The following is a 21,763-nucleotide window of genomic DNA, read 5'->3' as shown; positions in this document are numbered from 1 at the left end:
CAATTCAAATTAACAAATATTTGAATAAAATTACATTATGAGACACTACTTCTGCTACAGGAAATTGACATCTAGTTCTTGCACGCAGCTATTTTAGTATATTGTTGTAGCAAAGAAGAAGAAAAGGAGAAGAAAGAGTAATTTGATTGCTAATACAAGTGCCAAACTAATACAAGTGTCCACACACAAGAAAATTCAATCAACAGAATAGAACCCAAGAAAAAAAGAAAAGAAAAGAAGATGTCCACTGCAAGTTACAAACTTGAAGACCCAGGATGCAGTTGACCCCAAGTTGTGATGAAGCCACCTTATGAACGCATTTCATCACCTTCAAATATTAAATTCAAGAAAAAATCAGCAACAGTAGCAGCTAAAAAAATCCCAAATCATTAATTAATGATACAGATTAGCTTGCAATAACGGATGATTCTCAATGATTAAGTATGAATCTACTATAAATACAAGAAGATATATTTTAGATAAATCACATGTATAACTTAATAAATACATTTATAAACCAATAAAACAAGTCTAAGTTTAATAAAAGATCTAGTAACGTTAAACTATAATAATAACTTGAAAAAATATAATTTTTAATCTAATTATTAAATTATACTCAAATTTTTTACAAGAACTGTGAATTTACTACCTCAATTGTTAAATCTTTAAATTTCACTTCTATATCCTGATTTTGACCATTTTTATAACTTTTTTATTGTTATTTTCAAATTTCATATATTTTTTATTAATAATTTTAAATTTTTATTTTTTTCAATTAAAATAAACTTTCTAATCTATTTAAAACTTTATAAATCTCAATTTATATTTACAATCCTTTTTACTCATTAAAATTCATATTTTTTTGGCTCATTCAAATTCATATGTTCTTTCTTTCACCAATTAACTAACATTCTAAAAGGCCTGTAAAATCACAGAAATTAAATCATTAATAAAATAAAATTTTCAAAAATATACCAAGTATCGCAAGAGATCGAAGAAGAGAAGACTGAACGAGAGAGGAGAGAGGAGAGGTCACTGCTCATTTGGGTCCCACCGAAAGCTCTCCAAAGCCCAGCATGGGCCTTCCTTGCATTATTTAAAATGCATGGTCATGCTTTACAGTCCCAGACCAATGTTCTACAATCGTACTATAAAAGAAGCATTCAGCCCACTGGCTGACCTTACAATGCCCGATTCTGCCATACAATTTCATCGTTGAAGAGAAAGAAAAGAAGCACAGAAGCACAGGTTCATGATCATATACAGCACAGAAGCGCAGGTTCATGATCATATACAGCACATAAAATTTCATCGTTGAAGAGAAAGAAAAGGAGCACAGAAGCACAGGTTCATGATCATATACAGCACATACCATCATTCACCAATTCAAGTTGAATGGCTATACAAGCTTTTATAAATAAAATAAAGGTTTGGCGCATCAGAGCTGTTACAATCGTCTAGCATCGGTACACATTTGTGTTTGCCAGAGTAACTGGTATGTCGAACACCTAGTGCTGCTGCCGGAAGATAAACATCCGGAAAAAGCATATCTGCAAACAACAATTAATGGTAAGTGGTGCATTTTATATCTTACGATGTACTGTCAATTCAGAAATTAAACGCAAACAATTCTGTCTCTAAAAAGATAAAAATAAAATAAAGTACAGCAAATTGTATGCTTGACACTTTTAGAATACTATGATCCAAACTATGATCACCTCTCCTTTCTTCTAATCAAGAAACTTACCATGGGTTATTCTAACAATGTACACTGTCACTCATGCTTCACAAATCATCTCTGCAATGGACACACAGCTCAGCTAGCAGTCACCTATGACTTTACTCTGATTTCCTCATTTTGCAGCCTTCCTTTTGGCTTGAATTTGACGCACATATTCTGTCACGATGACATGGAACTTAGGAGCAAGCTTACTTGATGAGGAAACATTAAGGCCTGCTTTCCTCAGTGCCTGAGTCACATGTTTCTGAGCCTTTTGGAAGTGGACAGTGCAGAGTGCAGGAGCAGTTGATCTCAGTATTGGCTTTCCACATGTTATTGGTCCTGCCTGAGCACTTGAGTACATAGCCAACCAAAAGACTCTTATGATAAGTGGAAAATCAACGGATTAGAATCAATCATAATATACTATTTTAAAATTCATCATATGATACAGGAACCAATAAAATATTTCACTCAGATTCGACAACCAAATCCAACCAACTGCCCATCAAAATAGTTTTGATTTGGTATCATGGGAAGCAAACTGGCGGCAGAAATGCTAGCTATCTTAGCTGTAAAGCAAGAAAAAAAGGTTTAAAACCAAGCTAGCTAGAACTTGAATATGAAGTTTAGTTTTAAAATTTCAGTCTTTCAGCACTTCAGCAAGAACTTGAAAGTTGTTCAGGGTTCAAGCATATATCCATCAATGCGTTTGTTTTCATTTTGGATGCTAACTAATGCCATCAATCTATCACAAGCTGCAGCTACGATGTCAATGCCCAATGGACCTTATGGCAAGACAGCTCTACATTGATTAGATATCACGCCCAACAGCAATCACAAAAAACAAGAAAATGAACTTCAAAAAGGATAGGCCAAAGCTACAGCTTTACAGAAGACACATCGCACACTAACATTTCAGTCAATTATTTGGTATAATATACAAGTAACAAGATTTCTTGGTGAAAGTATAAACATGTTACTCATGCAATAATCCAAATTACTTCTACAGCACCATTAGAATTAGAGTTCTCCGTAACCATGCAAGACTATCAAATAAAATTCAGCAACTAGTTTGAACATCAAATGTTGTCTCACAATTTGTTCAAAAATAGTGAGAATTCTCAAACATTTCTCTCCTCATTTTCTTCTTTCGTTTAGCTTATCGTCTACAGTATTGCTGTGTATTGTTATATACCATGATATGCATCTGAAGACTATTTTCAACTTGTTAGATATTCCATGATGGATACATGAAACAATTCTATGCTTTTAAGTTAGGTCTCATTACCAGAACTAGCGCAAAAAAGGAGATATAAATCTAGCATGAAAAAACACAAGTTTCTAGTACGTCAAATTGTTCCATAATTGTCGCTAGAAGCTACGAGGCAAGCAAATACTTCATTTCATTTCTGCATAAATCCAGGTCTAATTCGCAAAACCTTTTCATAATTATGGATTAAACTCCCAGCTTAACATCAAAACAACATTGTTTCATTTTGAACCCTGAAATATCACGGTGACAAGAAATTCTCAGGTAATTAATTGTCATCGAATTTACAAATTCTTCATGATTCATCAGACTTCTTTCCAGATCCCTAACACTATGCATATATTAACCAATTCCTACACAATCTTAATCAAGTTCATTCAATTTACCTATCCCAAACTTCCTCAACTGGCCCTGGGCAAACTAATCTTGCACAAACATGCAACTATTAAACAAAACTGGAAACGCCAACCATTTAAGCATAAAAAACATACCAAAACCTAGCTAAAAAGAGAGTTTAACACCACCAACACAATCTTACAGCAACCAAACAATCGTAACCCCCCCTCCAAAAAAAAAAAACCTATAAAAGAAATAAGCTTTATGAACCAGAAATCAAAGACAAAAGTAAAGCAACATCAAACCTTTTGATAACATAACCACAAGGCTTGTAAAGTTTCTGCTTTGCATCGGAAAGTATATGAAGATGACAAAAACTTGTCAAAGCCATAGCTTTTAGCTTACACCCAACAAACAAACACCTATGATTGGTCTTCAAATCACTAACATTACTATTATTTTCACCAATAACTTCAATATTCGCCTCCCCCTCCCCATTCTCTCTCTCTAAAACACCAAACTCACCACCCTGCTTATGCTGCTCTACTTTTTGAAGGGTGTTTTGGTGGTCTTCTTTGAATGGGCTAACACCATACTTCCAATAGTACTCTCTGTACAGAACTTTGAGTTCTTCCATTAATGCCCAGTAATAATCTTTGAAGCATTTTGAGAGCTGTTTCAGCTTGTGGGATCTTCTTTTGAGTAGTTCTTGGCGCGTAATGTGGGTGGCGCGTGACAAAACCTGGTCTTTGAGGGAGGGAGATAATGGTGATGGATTAATTGTGTGGTTAGGGTTAGTAGTGGGGTTAGAGATTTGAGTGTTGATAGTTTGTGAGGTAGTTGCTTTGGGGGTCGAGTGGTGGTTCTTGGGTGGTTTAGAGGAGGAGGGGTGGTGGCTTTTGGTGGCTGCAGTCATGGCTTGCTAGAGAGAGAAAGTTCAGAGAGAGAGAACGGGACTTGTTTTGTTGTTTTTCGCTGGCTGATTAGTCACAGAATGTCTGAAAAGAGAATTCGCAATCTCACACGACATGTAGTTTAGAATATGGACGACGGTTTGCATTGAGGAAGCCGACAAGTTATTCAAGTCCCCTGAAAAGCCCGGTGCTGATTAATTCTAGGGAAAACCCCTGAAGTATTACTAAATGCTTATTGTGTCACAAAATGTAAAAGTTTAACAAATGAGTCCCTAATAGTCCAAATATACCTCACACGACAACTTATTGACAACTAGTGATGAATGAACAGATACACATAACAAATGCCTCTAAAATTAAATAAAATTGCTAACAACTTTCACAGTATCCACTCCTTAATTATAGGAGATTTATTTTTTTGTGGTCAAAGGTTTGAGCAAGCTCAATCCTCAGACTTCGCAATCATAGACCAATGTTTACAAAGTGTAGAATTTGAGAGACTATCTCAAAATACTAATGTTGTTCTATAAGAGCTCAAGAGCCCTTTAAAAGCCACGAACTACTCGGAATCCACTGCAAGCAGGTCATAGATCACATCCTTGAATGCAATGACGACCTCAAAATACATGATTACTCTATTTCTGAGATGGCTGCCAATTCTTGATGTAGACGTCGCCCTGCTATACTTGCAGTCTTTCTCTTTGGAGCTGAGGAGCGTAAAGGATTAGGAGGTTTTGTCAAGTTGTCTCCTTCACCTTCCAGCATCTGGACAACAATTTTCATGGAAGGACGGTCCGCCGGGTTCCACTGGATGCACCACAGTCCCACAATGGCTAGCTTCTTCGCAATTTTAGCATCTCCTTCTTCCTCGATGTGCAACCGCAGGTCTTCTCCTTCTTCTAAGAGATTATGAATCCATTCTGGGAAGTATACTTGATCACCATTTTCTGCTGTATCACCAACATTTTTCCTTCCACCAACCATTTCTAACACTAACATTCCGAAACTATACACATCTGACTTGTAGGAGACATTTCCAAAGTTTCTTGAGAACACTTCAGGTGCTATGTAGCCGACGGTTCCCCTAACTCTTGTCATGGAAATAGCACTTTTATACTTGGAACACAACTTAGCCAGACCGAAATCTGCAATCTTGGGGTTGAAGTCATTGTCCAGCAGGATATTATGTGGTTTGATATCAAAGTGGAGGATTGTTTGGTCACAACCCTGGTGAAGATATTCAATCCCTTTGGCTCCTCCAAGGGCAATATGATGCAGCCTTTCCCAGCCAAGGAAAACATTCCTTGCGTTTGCTGAACATATGAACTTCTGCAGCGAATCGTTTGGTAAGTACTCGTAAACTAGAGCTCGTCTAAATCCATCAGCACAGAAGCCAATCAAGCGGACTACATTGACATGGTGAATCCTGGCCATTGTTTGCATTTCGTTGACGAATTCCTCTCCTTTTTCTGATGAATTGCTTAGAACCTTAACAGCCACCGGAATCTCACTGGTTAGCTTTCCTTTGAACACAGTTCCATAAGCTCCTTGCCCCAATTCGTCCCTGAATTGATTTGTCATCTTTTTGAGATCAGCATAGGAGTATCTTGTGGGGTTCATAGCTCTGTAATCATCCAAAAACCTTTCAACCTTGCCCTGATATTCTTCTTCTGATTTTCTAATGCTATAGATTTGGTAGACTGCAATGACCAAAACCCCGAAAAGAATGGATCCTGTGGTTACACCTGCATGTATAAATAAGCCTTTTGAGTTAAGTATCTGATCTTCTTTTTTGGAAGCGAAGAGTTGGAGTAAATTTGAGAACAGCTAACCTATAGTCAGATTCTTTTTCCGTGCACCTGCAGAAGATAAAAAAACCCTTGTTAATTTCTGATTTTCTGAAAGTTTCTAAAGTCATGATAATATCCTCTATTTGTAGAATCAAGAACGCTAAATTCACAGGTAACCCACTTGTCAGTCAACTTACCAGTAGATAGTGTTAGGATAGTAGCATGTGAATCTCACAGGATAAAAAAGTAAAGGATAAAATAAAATAAATAAGAACTTATGTGATTTATTTAATTTGGCTATGTTTATGAGTAAATATAGAAAGATTTTATTAAATAATGTGAAAATTATAATTTTTTTTTAATAATAGAAAAACAACTGAAATTTCTCTATTACTAGGAGAAAACACCTTACTTATTCTCCTCATAAGTACCTCACAATCTTATAAGATCACTTTCATTCTCTCACTCTCCTCTTGTTCTCTTTTATTTCTCTCTTATGGTGCACATTTAAGACTTTGATGCATTACCTATTTATAGACAAGAATGAGAAGACAAAGGTCATAAATCACGACATCAATTATGTTATAAATTATACAACCTCTCTCTACTAATAGGAGAACAACTAAAATTTCTCTATTACTAGGAGAAAACACCTCACTTATTCTCCTCATAAGTACCTCATAATTTTGTAAGATTACTTTCATTCTCTCACTCTCCTCTTATTCTCTCTTATTTCTCTTTTATGGTGCACATTTAAGGCTTTGATGCATTCCCTATTTATAGACAAGAATGAGGAGACAAAGACTATAAATCACGACATCAATTATGTTACAAATTATACCAACAACTCATCTTTACTCATACTCCACCAATTATGCCAACAACTTATTTTTCATTTATTTTTGTCTAACAACTCACCTTCCACCAATTAGGTGGATTTAATTAAATGGCTTTACATTTTCCCACTTGAAGACTTTGATAATTTAATCAAGTTTTCACACTTGATTATCTGTGATTCCTCTGTCCTTTCTATACTTGTCATTTTCATGCTGCTTACATTTCTGTTAAACCATAAGAGGATCTGCTTCATATATACTTATCAATGTTGACTTGTTTGATCAAAGCATCTACTGAGTTTTCTTTTATGTGAACCTTTTAAAAATCCACACTTTCATCTTCCACCACTTCGCAAACAAAGTGATACTGAACATCTATATGTTTTGTTCTTGAATAAAATGCTGGATTCCTTGTAATATACAAGACACTCTGACTATCACAATATAAAAGAATCTTCTTTTATTTGTACTCAAGCTTCTCCATAAATTTCTTCATCCATATTACTTCTTTACAAGCTTATGCAGCTACCATATGCTCAACTTCTGTTATAGATAATGCTATAATAATATGAAGTTTAGAGACCCAGCTCACAGCTCCTTTTGCAATTATGAACACATAGCCTATAATGGATTTTTTTTTCAAGGTCACTAGTAAAATCTGAATCAATATAACCCCTGATAGTAAATTTTGATCCTCCATAACATAATGTGGTATCTAAGGTACCCTTGATGTATTTCAAAATCCTTTTAATAGTATTTCAATGTTCTCTACCAGGATTTGTCATGTATCGACTAACTGCTCTCACTGCATGTACAATATCTAATCTTATACATATCATGACAAACATTAAACTTCTCATTGCTGATATATATGGTACTCGAGACATCTTCATCCTCTCTACTTCATTGCTATGAGACATACTTGAGGATAATTTGAAGTTAATAAGAAGTGGGGTGAAAATTGGCTTACAATCTTGTATGTTGAAGCGTTGCAAAACTTTATTCAAATAATTCTTACGAGAAAATCAAATCTTCCTTTTACTTCTGTCTCAGTAAATTTTCATCCCTAGAATCTTATTTGTTGGTCCCAAGTCCTTCATATCAAACTCCCTGGCCAATCGTACCTTCAATTCTTGGACTCAATCTTTGTTAGGACCTATTACCAACATGTCATCCATGTACAACAATAGAATGATGAAATCATTATCTTCTTCAAACTTCTTATAATACGTGTAATGGTATAAACTGAGTCTGTTGTACCCAAGGCTAATTATAAAGGAATCAAATCTCTTGTACCAATACCTTGGCACTTGTTTGAGATTGTATAGAGATTTGTTCAACCTGCAAACCAAGTTCTCCTTGCCTGTTTTAGTAAAACCTTCTAGTTGGAGCATATAAATTTCTTCTTCAAGTTTTTTATGAAAAAATACAGTTTTCACATCTAACTGCTTTAAGTGAAGATCAAATATAGCACACATCGCCAAAATTACTCTGATTGTAGTAAGTCATACCACCAGGAAAAATATCTCATTGAAGTCTATTTCTTTCTGAGCATATCCTTTCACCATCAATCTTGTATGATATCGCTCCACTTGATCATTTCTATTATGCTTTATCTTGTAAACCTATTTGTTACCAATGACCTTTCTTTCTTATATTAGTGGAACAGGATCCCAAGTGTTATATTCTTGTGTAGAGTTTCATTCTCCTCTAACATTGTTGTCATCCACATAAATACATCTATGCTTTTGATAGCCTCATGGAAAGTTGATTGATGGCTCTTCATTCTCTGTTAGAAGACAGTATGCAATGTTGCTCTAAATAACATATTTTGTGTGCCAAGCCAGTGGTTTTCTTTCACGAGTTGACCGTCGAACTTCAGGAGTTTCAAACTCTATTTGTTATTGTTCTTCATGCTCTGGTACAATTTTAGATTTTGAGTATTTTCCATCTTGACTGCTATAGTCTTCTTTAAAATACTATTATATTCTTTCATTTGCATTTTATCTTTCACAAATATGACATCTCTGTTGATGACTACCTTGTGGGCAGTAGGATCCCACAAACGATACCCCTTCATACCATTCGCGTATCCCAAAAATACATATTTTCTATATTTTAAATCCAGCTTGTTGACTTCTTAAGTATTGTACATTATATATACAGGACTTCCAAATATATGTAATCGAGAATAATCAGTTGGCTTTCCACTCCACATCTCTATCGGTGTTTTCAACTCAATTGCAGTTAATGGAGATCGATTTATCATATAACATGCGACATTGACTGCTTCTGCCCAAAATGACTTTCTTAGGCCTGCAGCCTTCAACATTGCTTTTGTTCTTTCTAATAGAGTTTTGTTTATTCACTCCGTCACTCCATTTTATTGTGGAGTGTATGTCGTTGTGAATTGCCTTTTGATACCTTCATGTGGATAAAAGTTATCAAATTCATCACTAGTATATTCTCCTCTATTGTCAGTCCTTAAACACTTGATTTTCTTTTCAAATTCAAGTTTCACATGTGCTTTGAAAATTTTAAAGACTGCAAGCATATCTGCCTTCCTTTTAATTAGATATACCCAACATTTACTAAAAGTTATCTATGAATGATACAAAGTATTTTGCTCCTCTCAAGGATATGACCGGTGCTTACCAAACATCAAAGTGAATCAGGACTAAGATGTATTTACTTTTAGTTGTTGATGTGCCCAACTTCAACCTGTGTTGTTTACTTATAACACAGGGTTCACAAAAGGGTAAAGTAACCTTTATAAGCCCATAGAGTAACTTCTGATCAGAGAGAATTTTCAAACCTTTCTCTGACATGTGGCCTAATTTTTTATACCACATCACCGTCTTCTCTTCTGTAGGACTGGCTGATGCGATTGAAGCCTCTGTCTTATGATATGTTTCTCCCATTAATACAAACAAGTTGCAATTATTTTTCTTGCTTTTAAAGCCACCAATGCTTCTTTGACAATGTTTATAATTTTCTTGTTCGTTCGAATCTTATAACTAAGACTATTAAATTGTTTCACGGATAAAAGATTCTTATTTAAGCCTTTCACATGTGGCACTTTAGAAATAGTATGAATTAAGCCATCATACATCTTTAATTTGATGGTGCCAATACCGGCAATCTTTAAAGCATGATCATTACTTATAAACACTGAGCCTTCAGAGATGGGTTCATATGTATAAAACCAAACCAATCTCGATTAGGAGTCATATTTCATGTTGCTCTTGAATCCATTAACCAAACCTTAATGGGCTCTTTTCTATATGTAGAGACTATCACTGCTTTACTATATAAAACCTACCTATCTTCTAAGGTGCTTGCAACACATCCTTGAGGTTTTGATGACTCTGCAGTGTTCTCCATACATTTTTTTCAACCAACAATCCCTTTTGAATTGCCATTTTCTACCATAGTTTTAACATTTCACAGTTTTCTTACTTCTTAATTTGGACCTTCCATACTTTTAATTCCTACTAGAGCCACGCTCCGTTGATTTTCCTCTTAACATCAATAACATTTCTGCTTGGTTTGAACTATTTTTGTCTTTTTTGTTTTTATGCCTATTTTTTTCTTCCAAGATAGCGACTGCAATATCATCAAAGACTAAATAGTCTCAGAGGATATTATTGGTCAAGTTGATAATGAACTGATCACACAAATTAGGAAGACTTTGAAGTAGAAGCTTTGTATGTTTATTTTCCTCTATTTGTTGACCCAATGTAATGACATGTAAAAATAGAGTTCTTATTGTGTTGATGTGGTTAGTCACCGACATGGTTTCTACAATTCGAAAGGTATAAAGTCTCCACTTTAAGAAAATTTTATTGTGCAAAGACTTGGACTCATATAGCTTTATCAAAGTATCTTGTATCTCCTTAGCTGTTTTCTTCTCTACCATACTTGATAATACTTTATCAGTTAATACTGAATGTATCTTAGCAATAGCATTGCCATCCATCTTATTTTATTTTGCATTATCAGTTATCTCTGTAGGCCGATCCCTAATTGCTGTCAAACAATTATCTTTTTTTTAATATTGTCTTAATTCTCATTTTCACAGTAAGAAATTGCTCCCCCTGAATCTTTCAATCTCATACTTTGCTGCCATTTTATTCACCATAATCTATTCATCTATCACCGTTTAACATATCTGTAATATATATAGAAATAGTATTGTGTGAATAATACTTCACCAAGTAAGTTCCTAGGAAAGATTGAAGGGGTTACAAACGATCCCGCTTATAACTCAATCTTCTTAGACAGAACTTCTTAAACTATATTTAATCACTACACTGACTTTCTATATACACCAATAGTAACGTATATAAACAATACCGTATTGATGAATAGTGCGTTAGACATGAATAGTACCGTATACATGAATAATGTTTATGTGTTAACAACACTAAACAACCAAGCTTTGATACCACTGTTAGGATAGTGACATGCAAACTCGATAAGATAAAAGGTAAATGATAGAATAAAATGAGAAATGAACACATAAGAATTTACGTAAAATCATAGAAAATGAAGATGCCAAGAACGCAGAAAAATGAAAAGAAGACTTAAAGCTAAAGATACCTTTTTCTGGCCTGGGCAAGCTATAGCATTCAGTTTCCAGCTCAGTGCTGCTATTTCCCCTCAATCCACATAGCTTTCCTGTTGCTTCACAAGATCTACAATTGGGATTGGACCAGGACAAACGAATATCTTGTGGAACAGGTAGGTCGTACATCTTGGTACAAGATAATAATAACTCATTGCCATCAATAGATAGTTCTGATTTAACGGCAAGAACATCGTAGTGGAGGGTACTTAAACAAGGGACCATCCAGTTCTGGGATCTTGCATTATTTAAAGAACAATTGAAGATGGTAAAAGTGACCTTGGACATCTTAAACTGTATGTGAAACCCAGACGAATAGAAGTTTGAGTGTTGGCTTAGAAGGCAACCTTGGGGATCACTTGCATAAATAACTTGATTTTTGTAGTCAATCTTATCTATGTGAAGCTTCACTGCATCTTGCAGCTCGAGCACTATATCGCCCTTCTCATTGCAAGACAGATCAAAACCAGGATAGCCACACTGTTCTAGCTGCCTATCCTTTATCCAGAATGGAAATCGGATGTGAAGGCCACGGTTCCCACAAGATCCTGTGCAATTAAGGCTTGCTCCAAGTTCTGCAATGAACATGAAATAGAACAGGCATATAGCCTTTTTTGATGAACCTTTCATCGTTGCTTCCTATGGTGATAGACTTTCGACCTAACAGTGTCCAGTTATTGCAGAAACAATAGTAAGCTCAGATGGGAGCAGCATGGGTAACTCTGATACCTTCTTTCTATGACAGCTTGATCAACTAAAAGTGCTCAAGGGTAACTCTGATACCTTCGTTTTACTTGCCTAGATTAAGCACGCAGAATTGACCTCTCTTGCGTTCAATGTATTAGTGGTTCCGTGTCAGTTAAGGATTATGGCACCCTCACTTTCTTTCCACTTTCGAAAGGAAAGAGGGGGGAAGCAGAGCTTGAACCTACCTGGTGCACTTGGGTCGTTGATCTTTGGCTTTTTTTCACAAATTGTTGTCAAGAAGGTGCTCTATCTGTTGACGCATGTGGTGTTGAGAGTTGGTGGATTTGTAGTTTATTTCAAAGTAATCTTTGCTTCATGACTTTGACATTTCAAAGGATGACTTGATCATTTTAATACGCTGATGAAACTCTCAGATTGAAACAATGGTTTTTAGGTTTTAATTCTTCTATGTTTCTCTTTCTCTTGTAAAAGAAACAATTTCATTTAAAAGAATTTTTAATATATTATTTATATATTATCTTGTATTTAATTTTTATTAAATAAATTAAAATTCATAAACCTTTAATCATCAAACATTTAATATCATATTAAAATACCAACTCAACTTAAAAATTTAAATCAAGTTAATTTTTAAAATATAATTTATATTATTCTATCATTACAGCTCTAACTGTTGTCTTTAAATACTTGATGGATTGATTGTGGACTACGCACTCTTTCTCCACCCATGTCTAGGCTCCTCTTTGCTGGCTACATAGCCTTACTGCTCCTGCTGCTAGTCCTCCAAACCTGCAACTGCGAGGATAACAATCTCTGTGCCCCTTCTTCATGTGGCAATCATACTATTAGCTACCCCTTGAGACTAAACAGTGATCCATCTAACTGTGGAAATCATAATATTAGCAGCCCCTTTAACTATACCCTCTACTGCGAGAAAAATATCTCCACAGTATTGTATTTAGACTCACGAAAATACTACGTGCAGGCAATCAACTACAACAACTTGACAATCCGAGTGGTTGATGCTGGGGTTAAAGAAAATGATTGCTCTTCGCTTCCTGATTTTTCTTTAGCATTTGATAGCCTAGGTAATTCCAGAAGGGCATATACTATTTTTACTTCAACATATACACGCTTTGATCATATCAGATTTCCATATACATGGTTTCAATACAGAAAGACAGGGCGGAAATGGTTTCCCGAATACAAGCCTCTTCCGTTATCGCAGATAATGATTTTCATAAACTGCGCAAATCCAGTGGATTCTCCTCTGTACGTAGACACTGGCACTTGCCTTAATGGAGCAAAATATTCCAATGTTTCTCTCTCGATGCGTTCTTATGTGAATGTTGGTGGCATGAAGGCCTCGGATTTGATGGAATTGTGCAGCTTAGAGAGGATGACGTTGTTGCCAGTCAAGGATTACAAGAGCATGTCCTATAAGGAAATTCACAGTCAGCTGGCATATGGGTTTGAGCTTTCATGGCACAATAGCATGTGTAGAGCAAGCTGTGCGAATGGATGCTACATCGATGATTCGTACAATACACACTGCATAGGTGGGCAATATTGAGTAACAAACTGTTCGTTTTTCTATCTTCAACTTCTCCTTGCATGATTTCCCCATTTCTGCATCCTATTGTAGTGCTGAGGATCGTACGGTCAGTTCAATCAAGCTATCATAGGCTGCAGATGGTCATATGACTTATATCATTTGTCATAATAATTCGTGGTTTTCTTTTATTCGACGATAAATGATATTTTTATACCAATTTTCAGCAAATTTATTCAAACAAAACTAAGTTTCGCTTCTTTAATACATTCAGAAAAAATTAATAAAATCTTCTCGATATTAACCTCAAGATTTGAATTCAAAACGTAAAACCAGGATAATTTTGCTAAGTCATTCACTAGTTTCTTCAAAATTTCTTTCGTCTTGTAATAACCTCCGTTATATATTTTCTCAAATCACAAATCTAATCTTTGTAACTGATCTCTTGGTACAGACGGATTTTCTTGGTTCTGGATAACCGCAAGTGAGGATTCTATCTCCCCACTTCTTCATGCTTAATTCTTACTATAATATCTCTAAATTTGTTTACCTTCTCTGCAGCCGTGCTGGTGTTTGCATCCATGTTCATTGGTAAGAACTTCCCTTATTGATTATTTATATTTTTTCAAGCTATGATATTGGATCATCTTTTATTAGCAGATACAAAATGATAATTCCTAAATGTCTTCTTATGTCAAGTTCTGAGACATACCTTTTGGTTAAGAGTACGCTTTTCTACAAATCTTGATGGTCTAGATTTGGATGATTTTTCAACTAGGCGAAAAAATTCTAACACCAAACCTAATACATGTTGTGTGTTTATCTTATAATCAATTACAAATAGTCATGATTTCGGTCTTTGATTCCCCCCTTCAAATTTCACACACAGCACTACTTCAGGGGCCAAAATTTATCTTTGGGAGTCCGTTTGTGATTGCATTCTTGATCTATAAATGGCGACGAAGACATCTATCAGCATATGACACAGTTGAGGAATTCCTACAGACTCATAACAATCTTATGCCAGTCGTAAGCTACTCTTATTCAGAGATTAAGAAGATGACCGGAGGTTTCAAGGAAAAATTGGGTGAAGGAGGTTTTGGTTGTGTGTACAAGGGAAAGCTTCGCAGTGGGCATTCTGCAGCGATAAAATTGCTGGGCAAATCCAAGGCTAATGGACAAGATTTCATCAATGAAGTCGCTACCATTGGAAGGATTCGCCACACCAATGTAGTGCAACTAGTTGGTTTTTGTGCTGAGGGATTAAAGCGCGCTCTTGTATATGATTTCATGCCCAATGGATCTCTCAATAATTTCATTTTTTCTCAAGAAAGATCTGTCTCTTTAAGCTGGGAAAAACTGCATGAGATTTCCCTTGGAGTGGCTCATGGCATCGAATATCTACATCGAGGTTGTGAGATGCAGATCCTACATTTTGACATCAAGCCTCACAACATTCTTCTCGATGAAAACTTCGCTCCAAAAGTTTCTGACTTTGGGCTTGCTATGTTGTGCCCAGCAAATGAGACCGAGAAATCTCTCACTGCAGCAGGGGGAACGATAGGCTACATGGCGCCAGAGCTGTTCTACAAGAACATCGGGCGCGTCTCATACAAAGCTGATGTTTATAGCTTTGGAATGTGGCTATTGGAAATGGCAGGCAGAAGGAAGAACCTGAACGTATTGACAGAGAATTCAAGCCAAAAGTACTGGCCAGATTGGGTTCATGACCAAGTCTCTAATGAGAAAGCTATAGAGATTGGAGATGGTGGCACGGAAGAGGGAGAAAAGATAGTCAAGAAGATGATTATTGCAGGGTTGTGGTGTATACAAATGAACCCTCTGAATCGCCCTGCAATGAACGAAGTTGTGGAGATGCTTGAAGGAGATATGGAAAGCCTGCAACTTCCTCCGAAACCTGTTCTAAATCTAGATGAGAAACCAATGAGCACTTGTGGAGAGTCATCTTCCATGTCTGATTATTCTACTGAATCAGTCAGCTTGATTGAAAATGCATATAATTAAGTGATCTTGTATGAAATAGTCTGCTCATGTGCAGGGGAAGGCTTGTCCCATCAATGATACTAGTTCTTTGATAGTTAATACCTTATTTTCTGGTTGTGTAACTAGCTAAGAGAGTCCTAGTTGGCTTGTTTGGTTTGAACTGATCCACGTTCTTATCAGATGAAATTTTTAGATCAAATCTGCAACTGATAGATATTCTTCTTGATTCGTTTTACTATGATTTCAAAAAAGGTATGCTTCAATCCAAGTTTTATATAAAATGTCTGATCTCTCAAGAATTTGATTATGGACATATGCATAGCCAACGTTGTCTTTCCCACTCCCCACTATCCCGTAAATGCCAATACATGAGACCTCATCATTCAACAGCCAACAGCATATACCTTCCCCCATTTCTTCGAAACACTTTCTTTCTTCTCGGCAATGAATGTCTTCTAGTCCTTAGCCGTTTCAGCACAGGTATTCTAGAGCTTCTGCTTCCGTGGTTGTGGAGAAAGTAGGATTCAGATAGAGAAGCAGATGGCAGTGGACTTCAAACAGAATCAAAATGCCTGCTCAATGACGTTCTTCAGAAGACTTCAAACAAAATGGATGGATCCAATGCACAAGTTGCCCTTCCAGCTCAAAGACATGTCGTTTTCACTACAACCTGTCGTTTAAGCCGTTTATGGCATCAAAAGTCACGTGTATTTGGAGAACCCAACCGTTGGTAAACCGCCATAAACCGCTCTGCTAAGCACAGTTTACACATCCCATTTGAAAGCAGAGACATAAATTCACAAACTTTGAGTTTCTTTCTCAGTCATGGCACTCGAAGTTCACTTAGTTTCACTCTTTTGCCTCATTTTCGTTGCATCATTGGCTTCTACACCTGTAAGATCAGGTACCTTGTCTAAAAAATCATCCTTTAACATCACTATAATTTGTAAAAAAGTGAGCGACAGTTCATTGATAACTTGATATTTCTTACAGAACAAACACAAGGACCCTACTTTGTATTCAGTTGGTTCAGCGACTAATTTGTAAAAAAGTGAGCGACAGTTTATTGATAACTTGATATTTCTTACAGAGCAAACACAAGGACCCTACTTTGCTTTCAGTTGGTTCGGCGACAACAACACATTCCAAGCAGGAGATGTTGCAACTATAAAGATCAAAGTGCTAGGAGAGTTTGACAGGAGTAAAGGAAATGCTTTTAGTCCTAAAATAACAGTGAATGGCAAGATGGGGAATTCTTGTTTTGTGTCTGGAGTTTTACTTGATTTTTCAGGAGAAGATACGGATGCTTGGAGAATTCTTTTCACTCCAATACGGGTTGGAGTTTTTAATGTTTTTATTGAAGATGGCCCTTTTCATGTCTTTGATTCTTCTCTCCATTTTGAAGTTAAAGCAGGTTTTTTATATAGTTCTTGCAGCATTATCAGTTCAAGTTTTGGTTCATTTTTGTGTTGATTGATATTTTAGTTACTGTTCTTGATTAGGGAAAAGGCTAGATTTGTTGAAGTTCTAAGGGTGACTCTTTTGGATCTGTTGTGTTCAACTAAATGTTTTTTTGGTTCATCAATAACAGTGAGCAAATAACCTTCAAAATGTATGCTAAATTGCTAACCATAGTCGGTGTTGTTTTACTGAAGGGAAAATATATGCATCTGCCTGCATTGCGTCATGGAGGGATCTCGAAAATGAGTTTGAAGCTGGGGCTAAAGCTACAGTTTTGATTGTTCCTAGAGATGCATTTGGGAATAATGTTACTTCAACGGGACAAGAACTACGTCCTTTTAATTTTACTGTATCTGGACTTTACGAAAACGGTAGCATTGCCAATGTGCCAGACATCACTCACATAGGCTGGAATGAATTTGGTCAGATCATTCTCGAGTTTATTGCTACAAAATCTGGAAATTTATTGTTGCATGTGGAAGGAGGAAATCAGACCTTGAATGGCTGTCCGCTTCTGTATAAGGTGAATCCAGGTGATGTGCTGTAGCATTTATCATCAGCTAATAACTTGTTTTTATAGGAAACACACAGTTTTTTATTCTGCTCCAAATTCGTTGTCATTTCATTGCTGTTATTTTGTTCATTCAATTGTTTAGCATTTATCTTTTCCTATTTTTGTTAAGATTTTGAACTGCCTTTACCAGGACCTGTCGATGTTTCCACTTGTGAGGCCACTTGGAAGTTTGAAACAAATGCATGGCAAATATTCTCCAAGATGGAAACTTGTATACACCAGAAAGATAAATATGGGAACCCTGTTCTAGGATTCTATGAATTCGACACCAATGTTGTTGAAGAGGAGATGAATCTGTCTATACCTCTTGCAGATATGAGCTTCACCAAGGTGATGCCAGGAATTCAGTTATGTTCCTTCAGTCTGCTGGAACCAGGAAACTTCTTGCTCACTATATCAGATACAAAACATAATAGAAGCATCTCCAACATGCCATTTTCTTTTAATGTGTTCATAGGTGAGTGTAACATGCTGCTGAATTTGGTATTTAACAATCATTTGGTGTCAGTGTTTATCCCTTTGCATAGTCTAGCCGTCTCTTCTGGGCAGCCTTTTGCTCTTAATTTTCCCACTTGTAATGAATTGCTTCCCTACCAGTTTTTTAGGTCCAAAACTAGGTTTGCTTTTTTCTTGTGGTATAGCATAATTGACTTCTCATGCTTTAATTGCTTAATATAAAGTTATATTTTCTTTCTGAAGTGGCGCTCGTTTTATGTTTTAATTTGAACAGGTTATGCTGATGGATCATCCAGCATAATCAATGGATCTGGTTTAAATGATTCCACTGCTGGTGAAATTGCACAATTTTCAATTTATTTGAATGACATTTTTCAATATCCATCTTTTGTCGGAGTAGAAAGCATTCGAGTGCAGATAATAAGGGAAACTGATTCCTATTCAGTAAAGCCAAGCATCAATCCAATTGTTAATGGTATATGAAATTTTTAAATCATAAAGTTTTCTCTTAATGAACAATTCAGAAAATCTAACAATGAAGCATGGATCTATGAAATAGGAAATGTATCTACTCCAAGAGTGGGCAATAGTTCTATCCGTCAAGCAGAAATTGCTCTGGCACCGTCTGAAATTGCTCCCGTATCCTCAGTTGATCTAGGAAAAATTGTAAGATGTTGATTTACATATTCCCTTCAGGCGCGGTTGTACTGCATATTCTAACTATTTCTATTTTGATTCAGTCTACAGGAAACTCAAAAGTTCTGGCCAGTGCTTTTAATGTGATTTACACTCCTGAAAAGAGTGGAATCTATGAAATTTATGTGTTTTGTGGAAATGTTTTGCTGAATGGTGGCCATTCATTCAGAAAGGAAGTGAGAGCAGGTATTGTCAGTAATTTAACCTTTGATTTGGACCGATTTCCTAAATTTTCGTTGCCATTCATCAAGAAGACATGCTGTTTATGGTTCAATCATTTCTTGGTTTCTTACAAGATCAAGGTCTGAACTTCCATTTTGGTAGTCATATATGTTGTTGAGCTTTCTTGTTCTGTTTTGAATTTCCTGATAATAATGGGGGTAACTGCATCAATTTCTGTTTTACAAAGAGGTTTCTACTGTGATGTAGGTGAGGTTAATGTATCACTCTCGAAAATTCAGAAATTTTCTTCGAGGGCGCCAAAGATGATTGAAAATGAAATGGCAGTGCAACTGGTGGATTCATTTTTTAATCCTGTCCTATCCCAGCAGTCAAGACTGACACTAGAGATAGCTTCAGTTAACAAGTCTGGTTTTTCAAGTGGAATGTTTGTGGATAACGATAATGGTACATACTGCATTCGATATGTGGTTAAGGATGTTGGAACTTATGAGATGTGTGTTTCTTTTGATGGCAAACGTTTGTCACCCTGCCCCTTCGGAGTCAACGTGTATGGTGGTATGTTTTACAGCTCCCCTCCATTATAGACAATCATCAAAAGCATATAATGGTAGTCCCTCTGGTATAGCAATCTGCACTTGAATTATTGGCATGATATTATTACGTATGAGCTTGTTTCTCCTTCCAACTATGCTTCAAGTAGTGACTTTTTCTTGTTTTCTTCATCTTTCAGTTGAATACTTTCCCAAGGCCAACGACGATAACATTTCGGTTTGGGAGGATGAGTCTATTGCTTTCGATGTCTTGGCGAATGACTACTTTGCCGGCAACAATGCAAGTATTGTTGAATTATCGAAAGTAAGTCATGAAGTCCGAGTTCTTTTCATGCTCTTTGATGATCTTCTCGTGCCTCTCTCACATGCTACATTCAAGGAAATGTTTCTCAGTCTGACTGAGAAATTACGAGGTTTTAAACTACTGAAAGTACAAATCCATGCTTTGGTGATTCCTTGGTCCAAAATTTTAATATCAGGACTTACTCTTTTCATGTTAGATAGTATATCACTACTTGCTATTTCACATTTAAGATTATGAATAATGCTTTCTTCGGAAGAATTTTCTTGGAAAAATCACTTAACTGCTATGTATTCTGCTTTGTCAGCCAGATCGTGGTTCGCTTTTACAGAATGGACATCTCTTTAGATACACTCCTTATAAAGATTATTACGGGAATGACTCTTTTACATACACACTATCTGATGTAAATGGAAACCTTGCTACTGCTTCCGTAATCATTTCTGTTCTCAACATCCCACCTCAGTTCATTTCCTTTCCAATCCAATTGCAAGCAACTGAAGATGTGATAGGTCCCAGATATGGGTAGGGTATCATCTGCCACTGTACTTTTAATTTAGTCGCACCATATTTGAAAGGTTTTTTTTGGATAATTCAATCCATGATGATTGGTCCTTTTTATTCATCACTTCCCCTCACTGCAGTGGTTTCTCTGCGATTGTGATAAAATACTCGGATCCAACAGAGAAAATCTGTGTCACTCTCAGCGCTCGATCTGGGACTGTGTTCTTGTCTCCTGTGCTGATGCAGTTTTGGCAGCCCATTTGGGGTGAATTTTCTGCAAAGAAAGGGGATGATGCAGCTAAAGATTTAATCTTAGAAGGTGGTGTAGAAGCAATCAATCTAGCTCTTCAATCGATTCAGTATCTTGGGTAGCATCTACAGAATCACAATCTTTTCCCCTTATAATTTCTCATCTAAGCATTTATTCTATGAATCCTATGTTACTGATAACTTGTTTTTCCTTACTCTATTCAGAAGTGAGAATTTCTACGGGGATGATGTTATTCATGTTTCTGCCACCAACAAGAATGGAAAGAATGACCTGGATGTTCCAGTTTCTGTTGAGCCTGTCAATGATCCTCCGGTTATTAAAATCCCTAAATTTATCACACTGAAGAGTAAAGAGGACGAGTCACTGATATTTGACAAAGCGATAGACAAGTTTGAGTTCTCTGTTGGAGATCCAGACCTTCTTCGATACCCTGGTATATACATGAACATTTTGTTTAGCCATCAAAATTACTTAGGACTTGATTGACTATTTTACTCTCAAGACCTAAGACAGTAAAATGGTAAGTATAATTGACAGAAATGTTTTCAGGGACTTGATTTTCTTTGTGTGGGTTATTTGCAGGCAATGAGTCTGGATTTATAGTCACATTTTCAGTGGAAGTAGACAAGGGATTCTTGGTAACCAGTCTAGCAGCTGAGCTTCTTAAGACAACTGAACTTAAGGTGATGAGTAGTTATCAGTGGCAACCAATACAGACATATGTTTCTATCTCAAGACATTTTATGGTCAAAGCTAATGGAGTCAGATTCCGGGGGCCGCTTAATGAATGCAACAGTGTCATGCAAAAACTGTCCTATGATGTGAGTAAGCTTCTTTTATGTTGAAGGTTAAGGGGAAAAAATGTTTCGATAATGTGCTTCTGGCTTTGGGAAGTGACTTAGTTGAGATTATCAACCTAATTCACTTTACAAAAAGACTGTTTAAATGAAGTTGGCAATCATCGTTGTAATTGATCTTTTTCTCTAATTCTCTTTCCCCCTGTGGG

General features: G+C 36.2%; 4 protein-coding genes and 1 long non-coding RNA gene across 6 annotated transcripts in view; 3 read left to right on the top strand and 2 right to left on the bottom strand.

Moving 5' to 3' along the window:
• Positions 1-191: 191 nt before the first annotated feature.
• On the bottom strand, positions 192-4,322 carry LOC105127007 (INO80 complex subunit D). Of its 2 annotated transcripts, none has more exons than XR_842521.1 (3): positions 1,748-2,328; positions 976-1,550; positions 192-328 (listed from the first exon to the last, which is right to left on the bottom strand). XR_842521.1 is itself a non-coding variant. In XM_011028080.1 (3 exons), exons 1-2 carry the CDS (start codon positions 4,243-4,245, stop codon positions 1,854-1,856), a joined length of 831 nt encoding a protein of 276 aa, XP_011026382.1. In that variant the 5' UTR covers positions 4,246-4,322; the 3' UTR covers positions 1,095-1,550; positions 1,748-1,853. The 2 variants fall into 2 exon arrangements, 1 of the variants encoding a protein (XP_011026382.1); XM_011028080.1 differs by lacking the exon at positions 192-328 and adding an exon at positions 3,635-4,322 and having other exon boundaries at positions 1,095-1,550; positions 1,748-2,073.
• LOC105127008 (uncharacterized) lies at positions 2,212-3,560 on the top strand. The gene is made up of 2 exons (XR_842522.1): positions 2,212-2,282; positions 2,326-3,560. It is a non-coding gene; the product is annotated as an uncharacterized LOC105127008 (long non-coding RNA).
• Positions 4,323-4,581: 259 nt separating the features above from the next.
• Positions 4,582-12,588, bottom strand: LOC105127009 (probable receptor-like protein kinase At1g67000). The gene is made up of 3 exons (XM_011028081.1): positions 11,472-12,588; positions 6,076-6,102; positions 4,582-5,988 (listed from the first exon to the last, which is right to left on the bottom strand). Exons 1-3 carry the CDS (start codon positions 12,124-12,126, stop codon positions 4,874-4,876), a joined length of 1,797 nt encoding a protein of 598 aa, XP_011026383.1. The 5' UTR covers positions 12,127-12,588; the 3' UTR covers positions 4,582-4,873.
• Positions 12,589-12,868: 280 nt separating this feature from the next.
• On the top strand, positions 12,869-15,959 carry LOC105127004 (probable receptor-like protein kinase At5g39030). Its single transcript, XM_011028076.1, has 4 exons — positions 12,869-13,763; positions 14,211-14,240; positions 14,318-14,347; positions 14,646-15,959. The coding sequence occupies exons 1-4, from the start codon at positions 12,932-12,934 to the stop codon at positions 15,779-15,781; spliced, it is 2,028 nt and encodes a 675-aa protein (XP_011026378.1). The 5' UTR covers positions 12,869-12,931; the 3' UTR covers positions 15,782-15,959.
• A 626-nt stretch (positions 15,960-16,585) lies between these two features.
• Positions 16,586-21,763, top strand: part of GEX2 (gamete expressed 2) — a 6,426-nt gene continuing 1,248 nt past the window's right edge. Inside the window, exons 1-13 of the mRNA XM_011028339.1 lie at positions 16,586-16,664; positions 16,851-17,174; positions 17,416-17,754; positions 17,926-18,252; positions 18,526-18,726; positions 18,811-18,917; positions 18,992-19,133; positions 19,377-19,685; positions 19,861-19,985; positions 20,290-20,507; positions 20,627-20,854; positions 20,961-21,190; positions 21,340-21,578. Of these exons, the coding sequence (XP_011026641.1) occupies positions 16,586-16,664; positions 16,851-17,174; positions 17,416-17,754; positions 17,926-18,252; positions 18,526-18,726; positions 18,811-18,917; positions 18,992-19,133; positions 19,377-19,685; positions 19,861-19,985; positions 20,290-20,507; positions 20,627-20,854; positions 20,961-21,190; positions 21,340-21,578 (2,868 nt within the window). The remainder of the gene's footprint in view (positions 16,665-16,850; positions 17,175-17,415; positions 17,755-17,925; positions 18,253-18,525; positions 18,727-18,810; positions 18,918-18,991; positions 19,134-19,376; positions 19,686-19,860; positions 19,986-20,289; positions 20,508-20,626; positions 20,855-20,960; positions 21,191-21,339; positions 21,579-21,763) is intronic.

Source organism: Populus euphratica, unplaced genomic scaffold (genome assembly GCF_000495115.2).
Source record: "Populus euphratica unplaced genomic scaffold, PopEup_1.0 scaffold50.1, whole genome shotgun sequence".
NCBI lineage: Eukaryota > Viridiplantae > Streptophyta > Magnoliopsida > Malpighiales > Salicaceae > Populus > Populus euphratica.
Note: the sequence above shows the minus strand (reverse complement) of the source record. Positions and strands in the feature narration are given on the sequence as shown.